This window comes from Vombatus ursinus, unplaced genomic scaffold (genome assembly GCF_900497805.2).
Source record: "Vombatus ursinus unplaced genomic scaffold, bare-nosed wombat genome assembly UNPS02014798.1, whole genome shotgun sequence".
Taxonomy (NCBI): Eukaryota; Metazoa; Chordata; class Mammalia; order Diprotodontia; family Vombatidae; genus Vombatus; species Vombatus ursinus.
The window spans coordinates 77,681,807-77,699,972 of NW_020954576.1; the positions used below are offsets into that span (position 1 = coordinate 77,681,807).

Consider the following 18,166-nt stretch of genomic DNA (forward strand, 5'->3'; position numbering starts at 1 on the left):
TTTAGTTATTATTTCATTTAAATAAAACTTACTTGTTTTATTAAATTTATTATTATGTATTGTTTTCATTTTTATTTATATTATACATTTATATGTATTTATTTTATTTATTTTATTAAATAAAGAAAAGTGAAGGATACTTAGGATACATTCTCAGTTTTTTTAGACCAAAGTCTAAGGACAAATTGCTATGTTCTCAAAATGGACCTTTGGTCAGTCACAATTTATCATTTGTTGTGTTCTTCAGATTTGGAAACTGAACTTCAGTTTTCTTTCTGGCAACAGAATTCATGTGATAAACTATTAAAAACCGGGCTTTTCAGTCATTTCTTTGGCCTCTGGATCTCAAGGTATTTTATGAATAATTAATGTTTTCCTGACCTCAGTAGTGTACCATGAAAATCTGAGTCTCTGAGTGACTTAATGTATCACACAAAGTGAATCAGTATATTAAGTAGTAATACCAGTTTAACTGAATAAAGTTTTCTTTTTTCTTTTTTAAAATAAAATTTTATAGGTATCTTTAGTCTTTACTTGGTTTTCCTCTTTTCCTGCTTTTCCTCTTTGTACTATGCTTCCCAGAGATCCATCCCACATAATAATTTTTTTTAAGTAAAAGAAATAAAGAAGCAGAATAGGGAATAATTTTGACATTATATGCAGTATTCCTCACCTCTATAAAGGAGTTTCAGAAAAGGGTGTCCTCTCATATTTCTTCTTGGGGAACATACTTGTTCAAACTGTTTTAAATAAGAGTGCACTTGGTTTTCACAGACATTGTTTTAAAATAATTTTTCCTTGTTTTAAAACAATTTTTTCAGCCATGTTGACATGGCTTTTTATATAATGAAACAAAACTTACTTACATCGAATATTTCTTTAGAATTAGGGAAGGCTAACATATGTCAATGTTTGGACTTTTTTTTTTCCTTTTAAATATAGCTTTACTTTTTTTTTAAACTATTGGATCATTAAGGTTGTTGGCACCACTAGAAGAAATTTTATTAAAAAATACATTAAATTAATAAATTAAATCAAATAATATTAATAAATACAATACATTAAAAAATACTTTAAAATGTAAGACCCCAAGTGATTATAATAAAGCAGTAAAAAATAGAGAAACTGAAATATGTTCATTACTACTTGGCTATTTTATTAGTTTTTCCAAAATAATCAAACTAATATCAGAAAATAATATTATAGACATTTTAAACTCCATGGTCATGAATACTTGTGTCCATTTTTTTTGTGGCCCTTGGGAAATAACTGAAAACAGCTTTACTCACTAAAGACATTTTTTCTAATTCTTCATTATTCATATTGACATTCAGGCATATTAATTTTCTTCAGTAAGCATTTTAAATACAATACAAAAAGAATTAGCTTTAACCTTTCAACTACACACTTGCCTTTGAATGAAGCCAGTGATCCGACCTCAGGGCCCTCCTAGTGTTGCTCTGGCATTTTCAGTAAATTGACTGCAATATCTCTTTATTTTCAGGTTAACTCTACTTTTTCTTTTGTTAAAAAAAAAATAAAAATAAACGAAGAAATTGCTCTCCCCTTTGAGTTCTTTGCCCCAAATAACATAACAGTAAGCTAAATGGGGCCACCTACATTTAAGTAGTCTAAGAATTGAATTCATAGCTAAAGATTTGCTGAATAATTTTTGGTATATTTCATAGTATCTCAGATAATAAAACCTAACTGTCATTTCATAATTTGATTAATAATTTATATACCTTTTGAAAAAATATAGAATTGACATATTCCTTTCTTTCTCTCTCTCTCTTTTTTTTTTTTTTTGGCTAGGCAATTGGGGTTAAGTGACTTGACCAAGGTCACACAGCTAGTAAGTGTCAAGTGTCTGAGGCTGGATTTGAACTCATGTCCTCCTGACTCCAGGGCAGGTTCTCTGTCCCCTGCGTCACCTAGCTGCCCTGAATTGACATATTTCTGAAAGGCCTTGACAGCACTACCAAAAGAATCCTGTCAGTGGTACCAAGTGTGACACACTTTTCATGAAAGGGCAGACTTTTCTGATCCACCCCAAGAATACAATATTCTGTAAGCCAGAGGCTCTAATAATCAAAGTGCTGGACTGAATGACAGATTGTTGCATCTCTTTCTCTAATTATACTAGGTAAATAATCACCCCTTTTTGAATTTTCCCATTTTTAATTGGAAATTATAATTTCACCTTATTGTAATGATGTTACACAGTTAGCTCAAGAATCTGGCGGGGGGAATAGTATAATAATTATAACTGGCAGGTTTATAATGCTCTTTGGTTTGCAAAATCCCAGAATTACTTCATTTGACCCTCACAATACTATGAGATAGATACTACAGAAAGTATCCCCATTTTATAAATGAGGAAACTGAGAAAGGCTGTGACTTTTACTCATAGTCACTCAGCTGTTGTCTAAGGCAGGATTCAAACACTGTTCTGTCCTGATAGTTAATATAGTGCTCTTTGTGTCAAACTATGCTCCCCTCCCCAGTATAATATATGAAAGTTCTTTGAAAAAAATATTTGAATCATAATAGTTACATGTTATTAGTAATCCGCACATCGTTGTTGTTTTTCAGTCGTGTCTAATTCTTCATATCCCCATTTGGGGTCTTCTTGGCAAAAATACTGAAGTGGTTCGCCATTTCCTTCTCCAGCTCAGATGAGGAAACTGAGGCACATTGGGTTAAGTGACTTGCCCAGGGTCACACAGCTAGTAAGTGTCTGAGGCCAGATTTGAACTCAGGAAGATGAGTCTTCCTAACTCCGGACCCAGCACCCTGTCCACTGCACCACCTGGTTGCCCACACATCCTTAAGATTCCTTTATTAGCCACCTGGGTTTTATGAATGAATTTATTGAGAGTTTATGACCCTTCATATGATAGTAGTATAGACTGGAGTAGTTTAGAGAACAATTATACATTGCAATGTACTTAACCAATATAGACATAGATTTGCTATATGTCTGAGATTAGACCTTGCCAAATTCTAACCTTGAATTTCCCTCACGGTCAGCCTCTTCCATTGATACTTCAGAAATGGAGAAAGTTATGCAACTTTGCTGACTCTGTACCTACAAATTTATGTCATCTAATCTCCACTGGGTCATCACCAAAGCAAGACACTGTTCTTGGCTGTGGAGGCCTCAGTCACCTCTCTTGTAATCAAAAATAGAAAGTAATATATTATTAATTAAATGGAGCTTTTTGGAAGCTGTTTTCATTTCATATAGGGATCTCTCGAAAGGTTCCTAGAATCTGCTCTAACCCTACCATTTTACAAATGAGAAAGCTAAGGCCCAAAGAGGCTAAGTGATTTGTCCAAGGTCACATAACTTCATTAGTAGAAAGCCCAGTTTTCCTGAAGTAGTGACCCATGCTTTTTTGATTTTCCTGTACTGCCTCTTTTCTTGCCCACATTTTAACATTTTATATTTGCCCTATATATGTCTGACTTGTGCATATCCTAGGAATTTTAGAATAATTGTCTTAATAATTTTGTTATTCCTATTAAAAATGACATGAGGACTCTCACCTGTCTTTTCTATCTTCCTCTTAACCTCCTCTTACCTTTTCTCTCCTTCTTTTACCTTCTTACGGCAGAATTCTTGGTTTACAATAAATTCTCCACATTTATTCAGAGTTAAAAGAATTTTTTAAAATGTGGTTAAAATTGGTTAAAGTTTGGCTAAAATTTTAAAATTGGTTAAAATTTTTTTTTTAAATCAACCTTTCTTACATGAATTATGTGAGTCAGACTGGCCTTTGACCATATATGCTCAGAGTGATTTTTAAAAACCATTTATTAAGTGCTTAAAATGTGCCAGGCACTTTACATAATCTTACAGTTGAGAAAACTGAGGTGGACAGAAGTGACTTACCCAGGGTCACATAGCTTGGAAGTGTTTGAGGCTAGATTTGAAGTCGGTTTTCCCCGACTTCCAAGCCCAGCAACCTCTACGTGGGGCTACCTTGATGCCTCTATTTACTCTATCATGAGGACAATGTGAAATGTGAAAAAATGAGCAAAACTGATGTTTTTACATACTCTGTTCACATGGTACCAGATGAAAAGACTACTGTAATTTTAATTGACCAAAATATGACTGATATGGAAATGGGCAGTATCCACAGGAAACCAAAAACTATTGTTCTACTTTCCCAGCCCCCACCTTGGGACCTAGGAGTTAGAGAGATAGAAGGTAAATCATTTCTCCCCTCTAGAAGTTTACAATGTAGGAGAGGAGATGAAAAAAAAATCTATGTACACAAATAACTGTGCTTTAAGCTAAGTGTATAATGATCACATGAACAACACAAAAATAGGTCTTACAGAAATTCAGAGAAAGGAGAAATTACGTCTAATTATGGTTATCAGGCTTTATAGAGGTGAGATTTAGGTTGGCCTCTGACAGATAAGTATGATTTTTATATACAAAGAAAAGGGCAGACAAGAAGAGAAATGTGAGCAAAGCCTAAAGTTAAAAAAACATGAAGGGGGCAGCTAGGTGGCACAGTGGATAGAGCTCTGGCTTTGAAGTCAGGAAGACCTGAGTTCAAATGCGGCCTTAGACCAAACACTTGACACTAGCTATGTGACCCTGGGCAAGTCACTTAACCCCAATTGCCTCACCAAAAAGCAAAACAAAACAAAACAAAAAAAAAAAACAGATGAAGATGGTTCTTGGCATAGCAAGTAAATAATTTTAGCTAGAGTGGGCACTTTGTGTGCTAGATTAGTGGGAAATATAGCTAGGTAAGTAGATTAGGGCCAGATTCAAGGGTGCTTTGAATGCCTTTTTTATTTCAATAAATATGTAACAAATTTATTAAGAAGAGCAGCACTTAAGAAAGACTTGGTAGTAGTCAGCCACACACATTTTCAATCTGAGAACAGAAATTAAGGCTGAAACTGATAATGAGATTTTAGGTGAATTGTGGTAACAATATTAGAAATAAACATTGAAATTTTATTTACTTCAAATATGTTGCATCATTTCAGTAGCTACTTATCAAGCATTTATTCCTGGCAAATTTTAAAATGTATCTTTTTTGCACAATATGTAGTTACTTAAAGTTCATGTCCCCATTTTTTTAATGTCCTCAAAATCTTGCATTTGAATTACTCCTGGGATCTGGGAGTAGTTCTGAAGTTACCAGGTTAAAGTTAAAAGAGGAAGGTTCTTTTTTTTTTTTTAAGGTCTATTTGTGTTGAATTAAGACAGCAGAAAAGAATTATTTCTTTTTCTTTGAAGGAATCAAATTTTGTTGTTAAATGTTAACATGCTCTTTTTTGTTGTTGTTCAGTAATTTCAATCCTGTTAGACTCTTTGTGACCCCATTTAGGTCTTGGAGAAGAGACTGGAGTGGTTTGCCATTTCTTTCTCCAGTTCATTTGACAGATGAGGAAACTGAGGCAAACAATTCAAGTGACTTCTCCAAAGTCAGACAGCTATTAAATATCTGAGGCCAAAGTTGTACTCGGTTCTTCCTGACTCCAGGCCCCAGCCTATCCACCACGCCACCTAGCTGCCCTTTTACTCTTCTTCAGGCCAGGCTTTTATAACATCTTTAGTTACAAATACTGAAAGAATGTTTTGTTTGGACTCAGAAGCATTTAGCAAGGTGTCAGCAATTACTTTAATTGAGTTCCTATCTTTTTGCTTCCCTGTTTTTATTTAGGTGATAATTTTATTTTTAGTACCATTTGAAAGCTTCATGGTTACATAATTATTTTAAACTACTATATGTCCTATGAAGGAATTTTAATCTTAATGTAGGTATTCTGTTTATTTCTTAAAGAATTTTCTTCAGGAGACACTGCAACAGTAATGCAAGAAAAGATCATTAGTATCTCTACACATGCTGGTGGTGAGGAAGATTCTGCTGAATCCAATGCTCGTTATCAACCAAAGGAGCCTCAACAAGTTTTGCAGTCCCTCCTCTCCCTCATCCGAGGTGAATTTGAACAATTGGATTCAAGAGTTCTGCCCCTTTGCCTTCATCAGGTACCCACTCCAATTCACATTCTGTGATATACTGCCAACCCTCAACTAAACGGAAGGGTGGGAATGGGATCCAAAATTCATTTTTATGTATTGTCACTTGCATGCCTTTCACTCCTTGCCCATTCGTAGTCCTAGAATTGCACTGATTTTATGAGAGGTGACTTTCAATTAGTGGAAAGTGGAGAATCTAGCCCTGTACCGGCATATCTAGTGGTTTAGGGGAAGAAAGAATCAGAGAGGGAACAGATGACCCAAGTCACAGGGATAATCAATAATTCAATCCAAGTCTGTTTTTATACAGCAATTAAACATACGGTTAGACACAGTGAATGCTTTTGGTGGGATTATAGCTGATAGACCTAATGAATATTTCATCAAAATTGTCATCGTCTTACAATGCAGAAACTTGGTATTTCTACCACATCTCCTTTTGATTGTCTATGATATCAATTGCTAACAACCATAGAAAGTACTTTATTTTATATTCTTTCTGGTTTTACTTTCCTCCCTTCCCTAACTTGACCCTAGGTTAAACAATTCACATCTTCACTCCCTCTCATGCCTTGCCAAACTCCAGCCATAGGTTGCTTCCACTATCTGCTTCTTCCATTCTACTCAGGTGCTACCTGCACTTTGGGCGAGTCTTATATGGCATACTTTCAGGAAGACTTGGGTGATAATTGCATAGAATGAGAAGGCATGATGGAAGGAATATTCACACTGAGATTTTATGAATGCGCATCTTGAATATGCATTATCTTTCATATAGTAGTGTATTTCATCAAGCATATACTATCTTAAAAATAGTATGGCTTTAAGCTTTAGTATAACAGAAATGCAAAGAAAGCATTAAGCCCTATATCCTATATTTGTCAAGCCTTTAAAAGCGTTTGATGCTATCAGCAGGCCTATACTTTGGCAGGAAAAAAAAAGAATATTCTTTCCCAGAAAACTTGACCAATATCCCAAAGCTCCTATGAGATTCCTTGGTTGATTGTGACAGAATGGATGCCCATTTTCTGTCCTCGGGTAAGAACAGTAGTTTTGAAAGAACAGGGTGAAACTACTGTCCTCAGGAAGTGCAGTTTTCAGCCACCGTTCTGCTTCAGCTGACAGTCCTGAACAACCTACTCTTCTCATTTCAGGCATATTGGGAATGTAACCCTGCTGGACCTAGTATGTAGACCTGTGTTAGAAGTAATTAATTATGCAAAAAGTTAGAGTATTTTCTAATTACCTTTTTCAAACTACTTCCTCTCCTAGAAATATTTTTGCCTGAAGATTTGGTCCACTGGACTATCCTTCTATCCTCACCATGATTATTTGGGCTACTTGATGAGATTCCATTGTAGTTTAAAAATGCAGAGAGAATCTATAAGGGAAATTTTGGCTCTCCACAAAACTCTGTAAGGGTTATGAATATCATCAAAAACTCTTTAAGAGAATCATCCATGAACTGCTTTTGCAAAAAACATACCTTGAGCAGTTTCACCATGCAAAGTCCTATGTGGAAGTAGGAACTGTGAAGGGTGGTGGAAAGATATACCAGTAAGGTATGGCCCTACCCTCTAGGAGCAGTAATCTAATAGGAACAGCAATAAACATGTATACAAATATATAGAATACAAAATAGAGTATGAATGAGGAGTTATATTCTATCCAAAGGAGAGATTACTTCTAAGTAAGGAAATAAGTGATTTCAACCCATAAAAATGGGCATGGCAAATGAAAGGAACATCAATCAATAAACATTTTTTAAGTACCTACTACATGCCAGGCACTGTGCTAAATATTGGGGATACAAAAAGAGAGGATAGACAGTCCCTACCCTCAAGGACCTCAGAATTAATAGGAGAGGCAACATGCAAACAAATATACACAAAGCAAGCTATATACAGGATAAATAGGGAATAATTAACAAAGGGAAGGCACTGGAATTAAGAGGAGTTAGGAAATGCTTCCTGTAGAAGGTGGGATTTTTTTTTTCAGGGTTAAGTGACTTGCCCAAGGTCACACAGCTAGTACATGTCAAGTGTTTGGTCTGAGGTCGGATTTGAACTCAGGTCCTGCTGACTTCAGGGCTGGTGCTCTATCCACTGCGCCACCTAGCTGCCCCAAGAAGGTGGGATGTTAGTTGGGACTTAAAGAAGGTCAGTAGTGATAGTAAAAGAGAGAATATTCCAGGCATAGGGGACAACCAGAGGAAGTGCCTGGAACTGAAAAGTGGAGATCTTGTTTAGGGAACAGCCAAGAGGCAAGTGTCACTAAGTTGAAGAGTATGTGGTGGGGGAGTAAGGTGAAAGAAGACTGGAAAGGTAGGAGGGGGCTAGGTTATAAAAGGCTTTGAATGGTAAACAGCATTTTGTATTTGATCTTGCAGGCAACAGAAGGCCACTGGTGTTTATTGGGAGGGGTGGTGGGGTGGGAAAATTTGACATGTTTGGACCTGCATTTTAGAAAAATCATGTTAGTGGCTAAATGGAGGATGCATTGGAGTGGGGAGAGACTAGAGGCAGGCTGACACACCAGCAGGCTATTGCAGTAATCCATGTATGAGGTGACGAGGGCCTGTGTTAGAGTGGGGGCAGTGTCAGAGGAGAGAAGAAGGCATATTCGAGAGATGTTGCGAAGTTGAAATCAACACACCTTGCTTGGCAACAGATTGGAAATGAGGGATGAGAGATAGTGAGGAGTCCAGGATGATTCCTAGGGTATGAATCCAAGGGACTGGAAGGATGGTGCTGCCCTCAAAAGTAATAGGGAAGGTGGGAGGTGGGGAGGATTTAAGAGGAAGGATAGTGATTTCTGTTTGGGGCATAATTGAGTTTAAGCTGTCTACTGGACATCCAGTTCAAGATGTTTGAAAGGCAGTTGGAGTTGTAAGATTTCAGGTCAGGGGAGAAGTGGAACAGGAAAGGTAGATTTGAAAATTATCATCATAAAGATGGTAATTAAATCCATGGAAACTGATGAGATTATCAAGTAAAGCAGTATAGAGAGAGAAGAGAGGAGGGCCAGAAAGGACAGAACTCTGAGGGACACCTATAGTGAGAGGGCATGATCGGGAGGAGGATCAAGCAAAGGATGCAGAGAAGAAGTGGTCGGATAAGTAGGAGGAAAACCAAAAGAGGAGGGAATGTCCTAAAAACCAGGGAGGAGAGAATAAGGTTGAGTGATTTGCCTGTAGTCTTGTGGTCTTAGAACAGTAACTGTCGATGGCAGAATTTAAACTAAGTATTTCTGACACTTAGTTCACTTATTCTCTTAATCCTACCACACTGCCAAACTAAGAAATGTAGGCTTTGTTGGAAAGGCAGTAGGAATTCATTAAGGTTTTTAAAGTTTGATGATGGTCTATAAAGACACATAAATATAGGTTTATATGCTGCTTTGCTTTGAGGATTTGGCAATTTCACAGCGTGACAAGCAAAACAGAATTATGTACCATCTCACCTATATTAGTGAGATTCACAGAGAAAGATTTGCACTGGAAATACTTAGCTGGAAAATTGTCATAGACTATGAAAACATGATGTCAAGCTCCAAACCATCTTTATGACTTGAGGAAGATTAGGGTCAGTATAATACTTTGATATTTTAATAGATTCATGATCTGTTCTATATAGGTATTTCCTCCACTGCTACAAACTGTAAAACAGCCACACTTTCTCATGTTGTGTGATTCCTCCTATATAAATCATCCATAAGGGAGCCATTCATCATGTTGGAGGTCTTTATCTAGGTCTTTTAATCATCATTCACAAACATTTTTTTAAGTTATGTTATATTCCTTTATCTGCTTTTCAAAATTTTCAAGATCTAAGTGAGAATGACCTTTTGAGTTAACTAATCCATTTAGACTTCATTTCCTTTTCATTCCCACTACTTACACGGTAAGCAAGTAATTTAAAACCCCTCCGTTTCCCCATCTATATAATGGGAGAGGTAATGTAGATATGGGCCATCTATCTTACTAGGCATCTAGGTTAAAGGTCTTCCATGAACAGCTATACTAAGCAAAATGGACCAATTATGCAGATATTCATTATGGCATGCTTTGGAGAAATGACTTGTATAAACAAAACTACTACGCTTACAGTAAAAAAAAATCTCCTTCCATGAAGGGCCTAAAGTAATTCATGAAAGCTCAGCCTCCATCCAAATTCATTTCTAAAACATTGATAGTTGTGCAAGTCTTTGCCTTTTTAAAAGTAGTTCCATGAAGTCTTCAGTAATTTATGAAATGAATGCTTGGAATAAATGTTTACTGAATTTATTCAAATATAGTTTTAGGATCTCATCTGATGGAACACATCTTTGTTCTAAAATAAAAAATTTTTCAGAGTCTCACTGTGAAGGTAGATAGTCACTTTACATTTTCTGGAGCTTTTAATCCTTAAACTTGTGTTAATCTGGGAAGTTATCTTTGACTTGAGACTATAACAGGAAGAGAAGAAACTTGTTAATGGGATGAATGGGTTTCCTTGGGATAAATAGATCTAGGATACTCCATCCTGATAGTTTAATGTAATTACCAACTTCACTAATGAAAATGAAGCTAAATAAGGGTCTCTTTCTCTCTGATTTCTAAATAGGTTGAAGGTCCCAACCTTGCATTCTAAGTCTTTCTCACCAGTAAAATGCTAATCTCTGTCTGTTGTTTTAAACAGATCGCAGAGACCTATTTTCAAGAAGAAGACTGTATCCTTTTCTATTCACAATTGCATGAGTTTTTAAAGAATTATCACCAAGTGGCTGATGGAACCCACTTCAAAATTTGGCATGCTTTATAACTAACATATAGCTTTGGATATATGCACTTTTTTTGGTTCCAGAGGATAAAACCAAGAACATTAAGTGGAAGCTGCAAAGAAATAAACTTAGGTTTGATAGCATTGGGGGAACGGAAAAAAAAATAAGCACTCATATAGTGCCTGCTGTGTGCCAAGGGACTGTAGTAATCACTTTACAGATATCTGATTTGATCCTCACAATAACCCTGGTGGCAGGTGCTGTTATTATCTTTATTTTACAGTTGAGGAAACTGAGGCAAACAAGTTAAATGACTTGTCCAGGGTCACAGGGCTAGTAAGTGTCTGAGAAAAAATTTCAACTCAGGTCTTCCTGACTCCAGGCCCAGATCTCTGTATACTGTGCCATCTAGCTGCCTTATCAGAAAGAAAAAAACAAAAACAAAACCAAGAACTTTCCCAAAATTAGAGATTTCTAGAAGTGAGTTGGGCTGTCTCATGAAGTTTCACCTTCATGAGTTTCCCCTCCTTAGAATTCTTCATGCAAAGACTGGATGACCACTTGCTGAGTATCTTAACGTATGATGAGTATTCCTTTCTGGTTAGGAGTTGGACCAGATGACCTGTGAGGTACCGTCCAACTTTGAAATTCTGTGATTTTTGTGGATCTATTCTCAATTTCCATCATTCTCTCATATTATAAAATACCTTCATATAGTCTGCATAAAAATTGGCTCTGTAAGGGCAGACAGGAAACTTAAGGTCTGAATGAGTTTCAAAATAGTAAAGCTATCTCATTTTAGGCAAACATTCTTTTTGACAAAACTAAAGCGTCTCTCAGAATTTATTCAGCATAAATGTACATACAGACATTTCTTTTGGTCTGCGTTTGTATTTTTCTCAAATCCTCCATTCAGATGAGAAGGCAATGAAATTCATTCAGCTTGAACGACTATATCATGAACAGTTGCTTGCAAATCTGTCCTCTATTCAGGAGCAGTGGGGTAAGTACAGTTTGATTAAGAAAAAAGAATTCTCATTAGATAAAAGCTTGAGAAATTTGTTCTGGTTTTCTAAGTCAAAGGTTATATATTGTCCCAGCCAATTCAGTGTTGCAAAAAATAAAAAAGAAAGTAGCATTTTTACTACAACTTCTTAACCTATTGTGAGAACATTTCCTCTCCTTTGGATTTTTGCTTTTGATATGATTACTTGGAAAAGAACACTTTTTTCTCCTTTCTTTTCGCTGATTGCTTTGCATGACCAAGTGGCATTCAGTTTTCTCTTTTTTAAAACCTAGAATGTTATTTAGTGTCTTAAAAAAAAAAGAAACAGTTGCTTTCTTGTGACATTAGAGTTTAATCTCTATCACCTCTCTTAGTGATGAATCGCTATTTCATTTGTTCAAAAATTTAATGGACTTTGGTACTAGTTATCATCGGTGCCAGCTCGCTAACTTTTACTTCCTAAAATAGTTTATTAGCACACAGTGGCTAACAGTGTTTTGTTTTTCTTCCACTTAGAAGCAAAGTGGAAAACAGCAGAACCACGTGTAGTTACATCTCTGAGGAATTCAGAAAAGGGATTGAATGGTGAAGAACTTGACAGACTTGCTACACTTTGCACAACACATCAAGAGTGAGTGTAAAAGCTTTGGTTAACCTGCACGGGGGAGTGCTGGAGAACCTCATCGGCATCTGGCATCTAATACTAGCAAAGACCCATTTAAAAATTAAGTTGTCATTCTCACCAAGAGGATTCAAAACTACTCATAACACAGTTACACTTTCATTCTCAAAATAATGACTTTTTTTTTCTCTTATCATTGAGAATGACTGGAAGAGTGAACTAATAATCTCTTTATTATATTTGATGTAATTACTTTCAAACACCGTATACTAAATCATTTACTAGATTAAGAAACTGCTTTTCGGTCTGTGACCTGGGGATCCTGTTATGGGGGTTACTAGAAGGCTCAGAGGTGGGTAGAGAAGAGAAAAATGACCTTCTTGGTATCTTAAAGGATCTATTTGGATGACTAAAGCAGTATTTTCAGAGAATAATAATGATAATAGCTAGTATTTACATAGTACCTACTGTGTGCCAGGCATTGCGCTAAGCAGTTTACAAATATTATCTAATTTGATTTACACAATAACCCTGTGAGATAGCCATTATTATTATCCCCATTTTACAGTTGAGGAAATTGAGGCAAACAGAGGTTAAGTGACTTGACTAGAGTCACACAGCTGGTAACTAGCAGACACTGGACTTGAACTACAGTCTTCCTGACCCCACCAAACCACTTAGCTACCTCGATATCCAGATGTTCTCATCATCTTCAGAAGTTAACACATTTTAACACAGTTATCACTTAAACAGATTAGTCTGTTTGGGGGTTTTTTTATTAGCATTTTTAGTTAATTGGTAATTCTTGAAAAATGTGTAGGTGAGGTTCTCATTCATGAAACATGTAGACGGGAATGTAAAGCTGGTTCAGTCTCAGGAAAACTATGAGCATAATTGACCATATCAGTATTATGAAACGTGTATTTCTATGGAGATCTTAAATCTTTCTAATTTGTTGCAAATTTTTTCAACCAACAAGTAGTTACTGCATACCTATTGTATGAAAAATCAGTCATCTTCTTTAAAATTGGGGATATAATTTGCTTAGTAAAAATTCATTATATTGCTCATTAATATTTACCTTTTTAGGTGACTTTTTTAAAATAGGGAATAAGATATCTAACTCACTATTTTCCCACCATGTTCAATCAACAGACGTTTATTAAATACTTGTTACATGCCAAACATTGTGCCTGATGCTTATGTTCAAATGAATCATTACTTTCTTTGATTCAGGGTCCACTGCATCAGGAAGACCACAACCCACTCTTTCCTGTCCATTCTGTGAGGCTATTCCAGACCATTCCATAAGTTCATCACAAGGGCTCAATCCAACATGCTCAAGGCCTTCCTCCATCTTCCCTCATGACTAACCCATCTCTTCCTATCATACAAATCCTTGTGGATGTATTTTACTACTGTTCTTTGGAATTGTCATAATAATCATCATTATTTGTTGCATGCATACACATTTTGTACACATCATGTACTTTTCCATTACCTTCTGTGCAATAATCATTTTTAATTCTTTGGTAACTGTTATATTCTATACCTTGCTGCCATATAGCAACACTGTAGAATGTTGTGGGAAAAGATGGGCCTTTGGTTTCATAGGAAGCTTGAGATCAATGAAGGAGCTTTGTAATTTCCTGAAAACAGTCTGACCCTCTCTCCTCCTGAAGTTCAGCTCTGGGCCCAACTTGGTGTCCCGCTGTATATATTCTATACACACTGATGGACAAGCTCTACAGGTTATCTCTCCAGATGGATTGAAATCTGAACATTGTTCATTTGCTTGATCTTTTCTAAGTGAATGGCCAAGTCAAACTATTTTGAATGATTACAGATGCCTTATAAGAGACTGCATTGTTTGGGGGCTGGATGCATCTTCCTGACCCCAGGCCTGAAAGTCTATCCATTGTGCCACCTAGCTGCCCCGTAATACATAATATATACAAGATAAATATAAAACAAAGATGGAGTGATATGGGAGAGAGACACTAATTGCTAGAAAGATTAAGAAACGCCTCCCACAGGAGCTGGTTCTTGAACTATAGTTTGAATGAAATTAGGCATTCTAAGAGCCAGACATGAGGAATAATTTCATTCCAGGTATGATGGGCAGCCTGCTTGATTAAAAGCATAGAGATCAGAGGCAGAATGTTGTATGTGAAGAAGAAGAAAAAGACTATTTTATCTGTGTCACAGAATGGCAGAATTTCATTTTTGGGTTTGGGTTTGTTTTGTTTTTTTTAGCATTTTAAGCATTTGTTAGATTTAACAAATAATAATAATTCCCCTAATAATTTATTCTTACTCTTAAGGATTAATGCAGAATGTTTTCATTATGTTTGATCACTTTATATTTTATAGCTATAAAAATATGTATAATATTTTTAAAATTTATAATGAATTATAGTTTCTATAAATTTTTTACATTTATAACTACAATAAAGATTAAGCACAGTTCACAGTAATTGGTCATTGAGTGAAATCAACATATGATATAGCTTTGCACTTTAAACTATGTAGACCAGTGGTAATGTTTCAGCATTGGAAATGTTCAGTGCTAATATTAGAATCCAGAACAGTCAATCCATTTTTTGCTGCAGTTTCAGTGACATTTGTTTGGAAGCACATTCTTGCTGGAAATGTTTTTTATTCTTTTTTTTCTCCATTTTCCCGACAGGCCTCTTCTCTCAAAACATAAGGTAAGAAATTGTTTGTTTGGAAATAACCACAACAGAATATTGGTAGGAATATTTGTAGCATTGTACATGTGTAATAGATTTTTTTTGAAAAATATTAAGATCTTTTTCAAATCATTACAGCATTTTAACTTTAACTTAACAGTTACTAGAAAAGATCTTACTGTTTTGCAGATCTTAACTACTGAAAAGTCCTTGGAGGAGATAGGTTTTACACAGTTAATAGGAATTGGAGATTTGGAGGAAAGAGGAGCTACAGCCAAAAAGTCAGGTCTGTGTTTCTGATTTAATTGAAATTTCATGTTTTAATATTACTCTTGGTATCCTGCAAGTCTTCCATCTGTGCCACACATGGCAGAGTGGTGGGTTTTTTGTTTTTTTTTTTACTTTTATCTTTTTAGAGAAGCATATAGCTATCTTTTTTTTTATGGCTTCGTTTTTCTGCTTTTTTTTTGGTCACAAAATCTGAATTCTTAAAATATTTAAAATTAGTTTCTAAATGTAATAGAGTTATAGCCATATAAAGACTATTTTTACATGGATATCCTTCAAAAGTATAATTTTTCTCACCACTGTAAGCCTTTGGTGAAAGTTTTCTTACATGTGAAGTTACTTCTATAAAAGACCTTTAAAGAAATATGTTTGAGAACTCAAAAGTTTCATTTCATTGCATAGCTCATAGTTCACCAGTACTGTATAGACATCCTCAAGAAATTCAGATTATGCTACTTTAAATATATCTAGATTTAAATTACAATTTACTCAGTTGAGAAGCATAGTTTCTTTTGTAGAACAGATATATTTTGAATCTGTGATGAATCTATACCAGTAAATCTTTTAATGCAGAGGTGTCAAATTCTGGCTGACAGACCAAACTAGATTACAATGTAGTTGGGAAATGTTTAACAACAACAACAACAACAAAAAAAAAAAAACAACAGAACAACAAAAATGTTAATTTGTGGCCTGCAAGGATCCATTTCTATTCAGATTTAACACCACTGTTTTAAATAGTACCAGGAGCAAGTGGAAATGAATTCCTGTAGCCAAATCATCCTAGTCACTTTTTAAGAACAATATTGTCCAAGACCATGTTACTTAACTGTTTCATGTGAAAGGGGAACTAAAGGTTTAAAAAAAAAAGGGTGACTCTTTAGGTCTATAATTGTTGATATTTTAAGTTATAAAGAGAACGGAATACAAAGGTTAAAATGGAATTTAAAATAAATGTCTTTGGTATTCTGTAGATAGGATGATTCAGAAGCTACAATCTTCATTTTGTGGAGCATGCTAATCTTTTCAAAGTCCATTTTCCGTTCCCAGCAATGACATATGGCAGGACAAAAAGATGTGGTGCCAGAGCCTCAGCTGTCTATAAGAGGTGTTGTCTAAGGAAGATCACAGTATGTGATGTCTCCTTCCCCTTCACCCCTTTGCCATAGCTATGGAGAAGGTGGGACTTATCAAAGAAATCAATCAATTATATAACGACCTGTTTAAATATGAACTTCAGGTTATTTTTATCATTGGCTAGTAAATTCTACCTGATCCTTCCAAGTTCTTCCTTCCTGAGTCACTGCTTTGGAAGTACTCCAAAGAGGTGCTCACACTCAGGGTGTGAGGATCAGATCTGCATAAGGATTAAATGAGATGCTGTATGTAAAGTGCCTTGGCATCCTTGAAGTTCAATATATAAGTTAGCCATTATTATTATGAGTTAGTAAAGAAATTATACATAGAAAACCTCAAATTTCATTTCCTTAAATAACGTGTGGTTTACCAATATTGAATGGACTTCCCAAAAAAGTTCAGTTTATACCATTTTATTTATGCGTTTCCTTTCATTAAACAACTTGTATATATTTTCCATAAGTAATGAATTCATCATGGTTATTCAACTGCACTTTGCCCACTATCTCTAATGACCTGTTGTTTCTGCTTGTTTCCCCAGTGATATCCCCATTCCAAGTCTCTATCCACAGTATATAGTATAGTTCCTTCACATTGTGGGCAGTCACTGCATGTTTACTTAAACAATTATGTTCTTAAAATTTTTGGTTAACACCTTTTGAAGTGAAACATACATAAATTAGTCAAAATTTACGGTTATTTTTTAAACTGTTATAAATATATACTGTAGTGAATTCATTCCTATTTTGCTCATACTGAAAATTTTTCTTATTACAAAAAATACAATGAGATATTAGAAATTACTATTAAATTAAAACTAATAGGGGCAGCTAGGTGGCACAGTGGATAGAACACCAGCCCTGGAGTCAGGAGGACCTGAGTTCAAATTCAGCCTCAGACACTTGATACTTACCAGCTGTGTGACCCTTGGCAAGTCACTTAACCCCATTGCCTACCCCCCCAAAAATTAAAAGTAATAGTAACTCTTTTAAATTTGAATTAAAGTTGCATATTTATAAATGCAAGATTGTAACATGTCATCTGTAACAGAGGAGGTGTCATGATGAAGTGAGACAGGCCCTGGATTAAGAGTCCGAGGAGCTTGGCTTTGAGTCCCAGCTCTGCCATTTGTGACCTTTGTGACCTTGGACAAATCACTTGAACTCTCTAGGCCTCAGTTTCCACATCTGCAGAGTGAATAACCTCCAAGGTCCCTTCCAGCTCTACGACTATGGTTATGGCTTACAACTCAGTTAATATTAAAATTATAAGTTGTATTATTAACTTATAATTGAACAAGAATTTCTGCTACTATAAGTGAGTATACTTCAAGTTAGTTTTGCTATCTGAGTTTCAGTACACATTGAAATAGGCCTACATATGACAGTGTGAATGCAGGGAGACAGGGGGAGGTTAACATAAAATGCAAAGCACTTTACATGAATTATTTCATTTGATTGCCACAACAACCCTTTGTAAGTGTCCTTACTATTCCTACAGGTTAAGTGATTTACCCAAGATCACTCCGCCAGTGTCAGAGATAGGATTTGAAATCAAGAGGTCTTGTGGAGATCAAATCCAATATTTTACCCACTCTGCTAAGCTGCCTCATGTACCCTGAAAGAGAAATGGATTAACAATCA

The 18,166-nt window shown here is 35.6% G+C and overlaps 1 protein-coding gene across 1 annotated transcript in view; it reads left to right on the forward strand.

Moving 5' to 3' along the window:
- LOC114050011 (consortin-like) overlaps positions 1–18,166 on the forward strand; it is a 103,778-nt gene that overhangs the window by 56,270 nt on the left and 29,342 nt on the right. The window contains exons 4-9 of the mRNA XM_027871523.1: positions 5,820–6,025; positions 10,696–10,726; positions 11,694–11,780; positions 12,300–12,414; positions 15,095–15,116; positions 15,288–15,384. Of these exons, the coding sequence (XP_027727324.1) occupies positions 5,820–6,025; positions 10,696–10,726; positions 11,694–11,780; positions 12,300–12,414; positions 15,095–15,116; positions 15,288–15,384 (558 nt within the window). The remainder of the gene's footprint in view (positions 1–5,819; positions 6,026–10,695; positions 10,727–11,693; positions 11,781–12,299; positions 12,415–15,094; positions 15,117–15,287; positions 15,385–18,166) is intronic.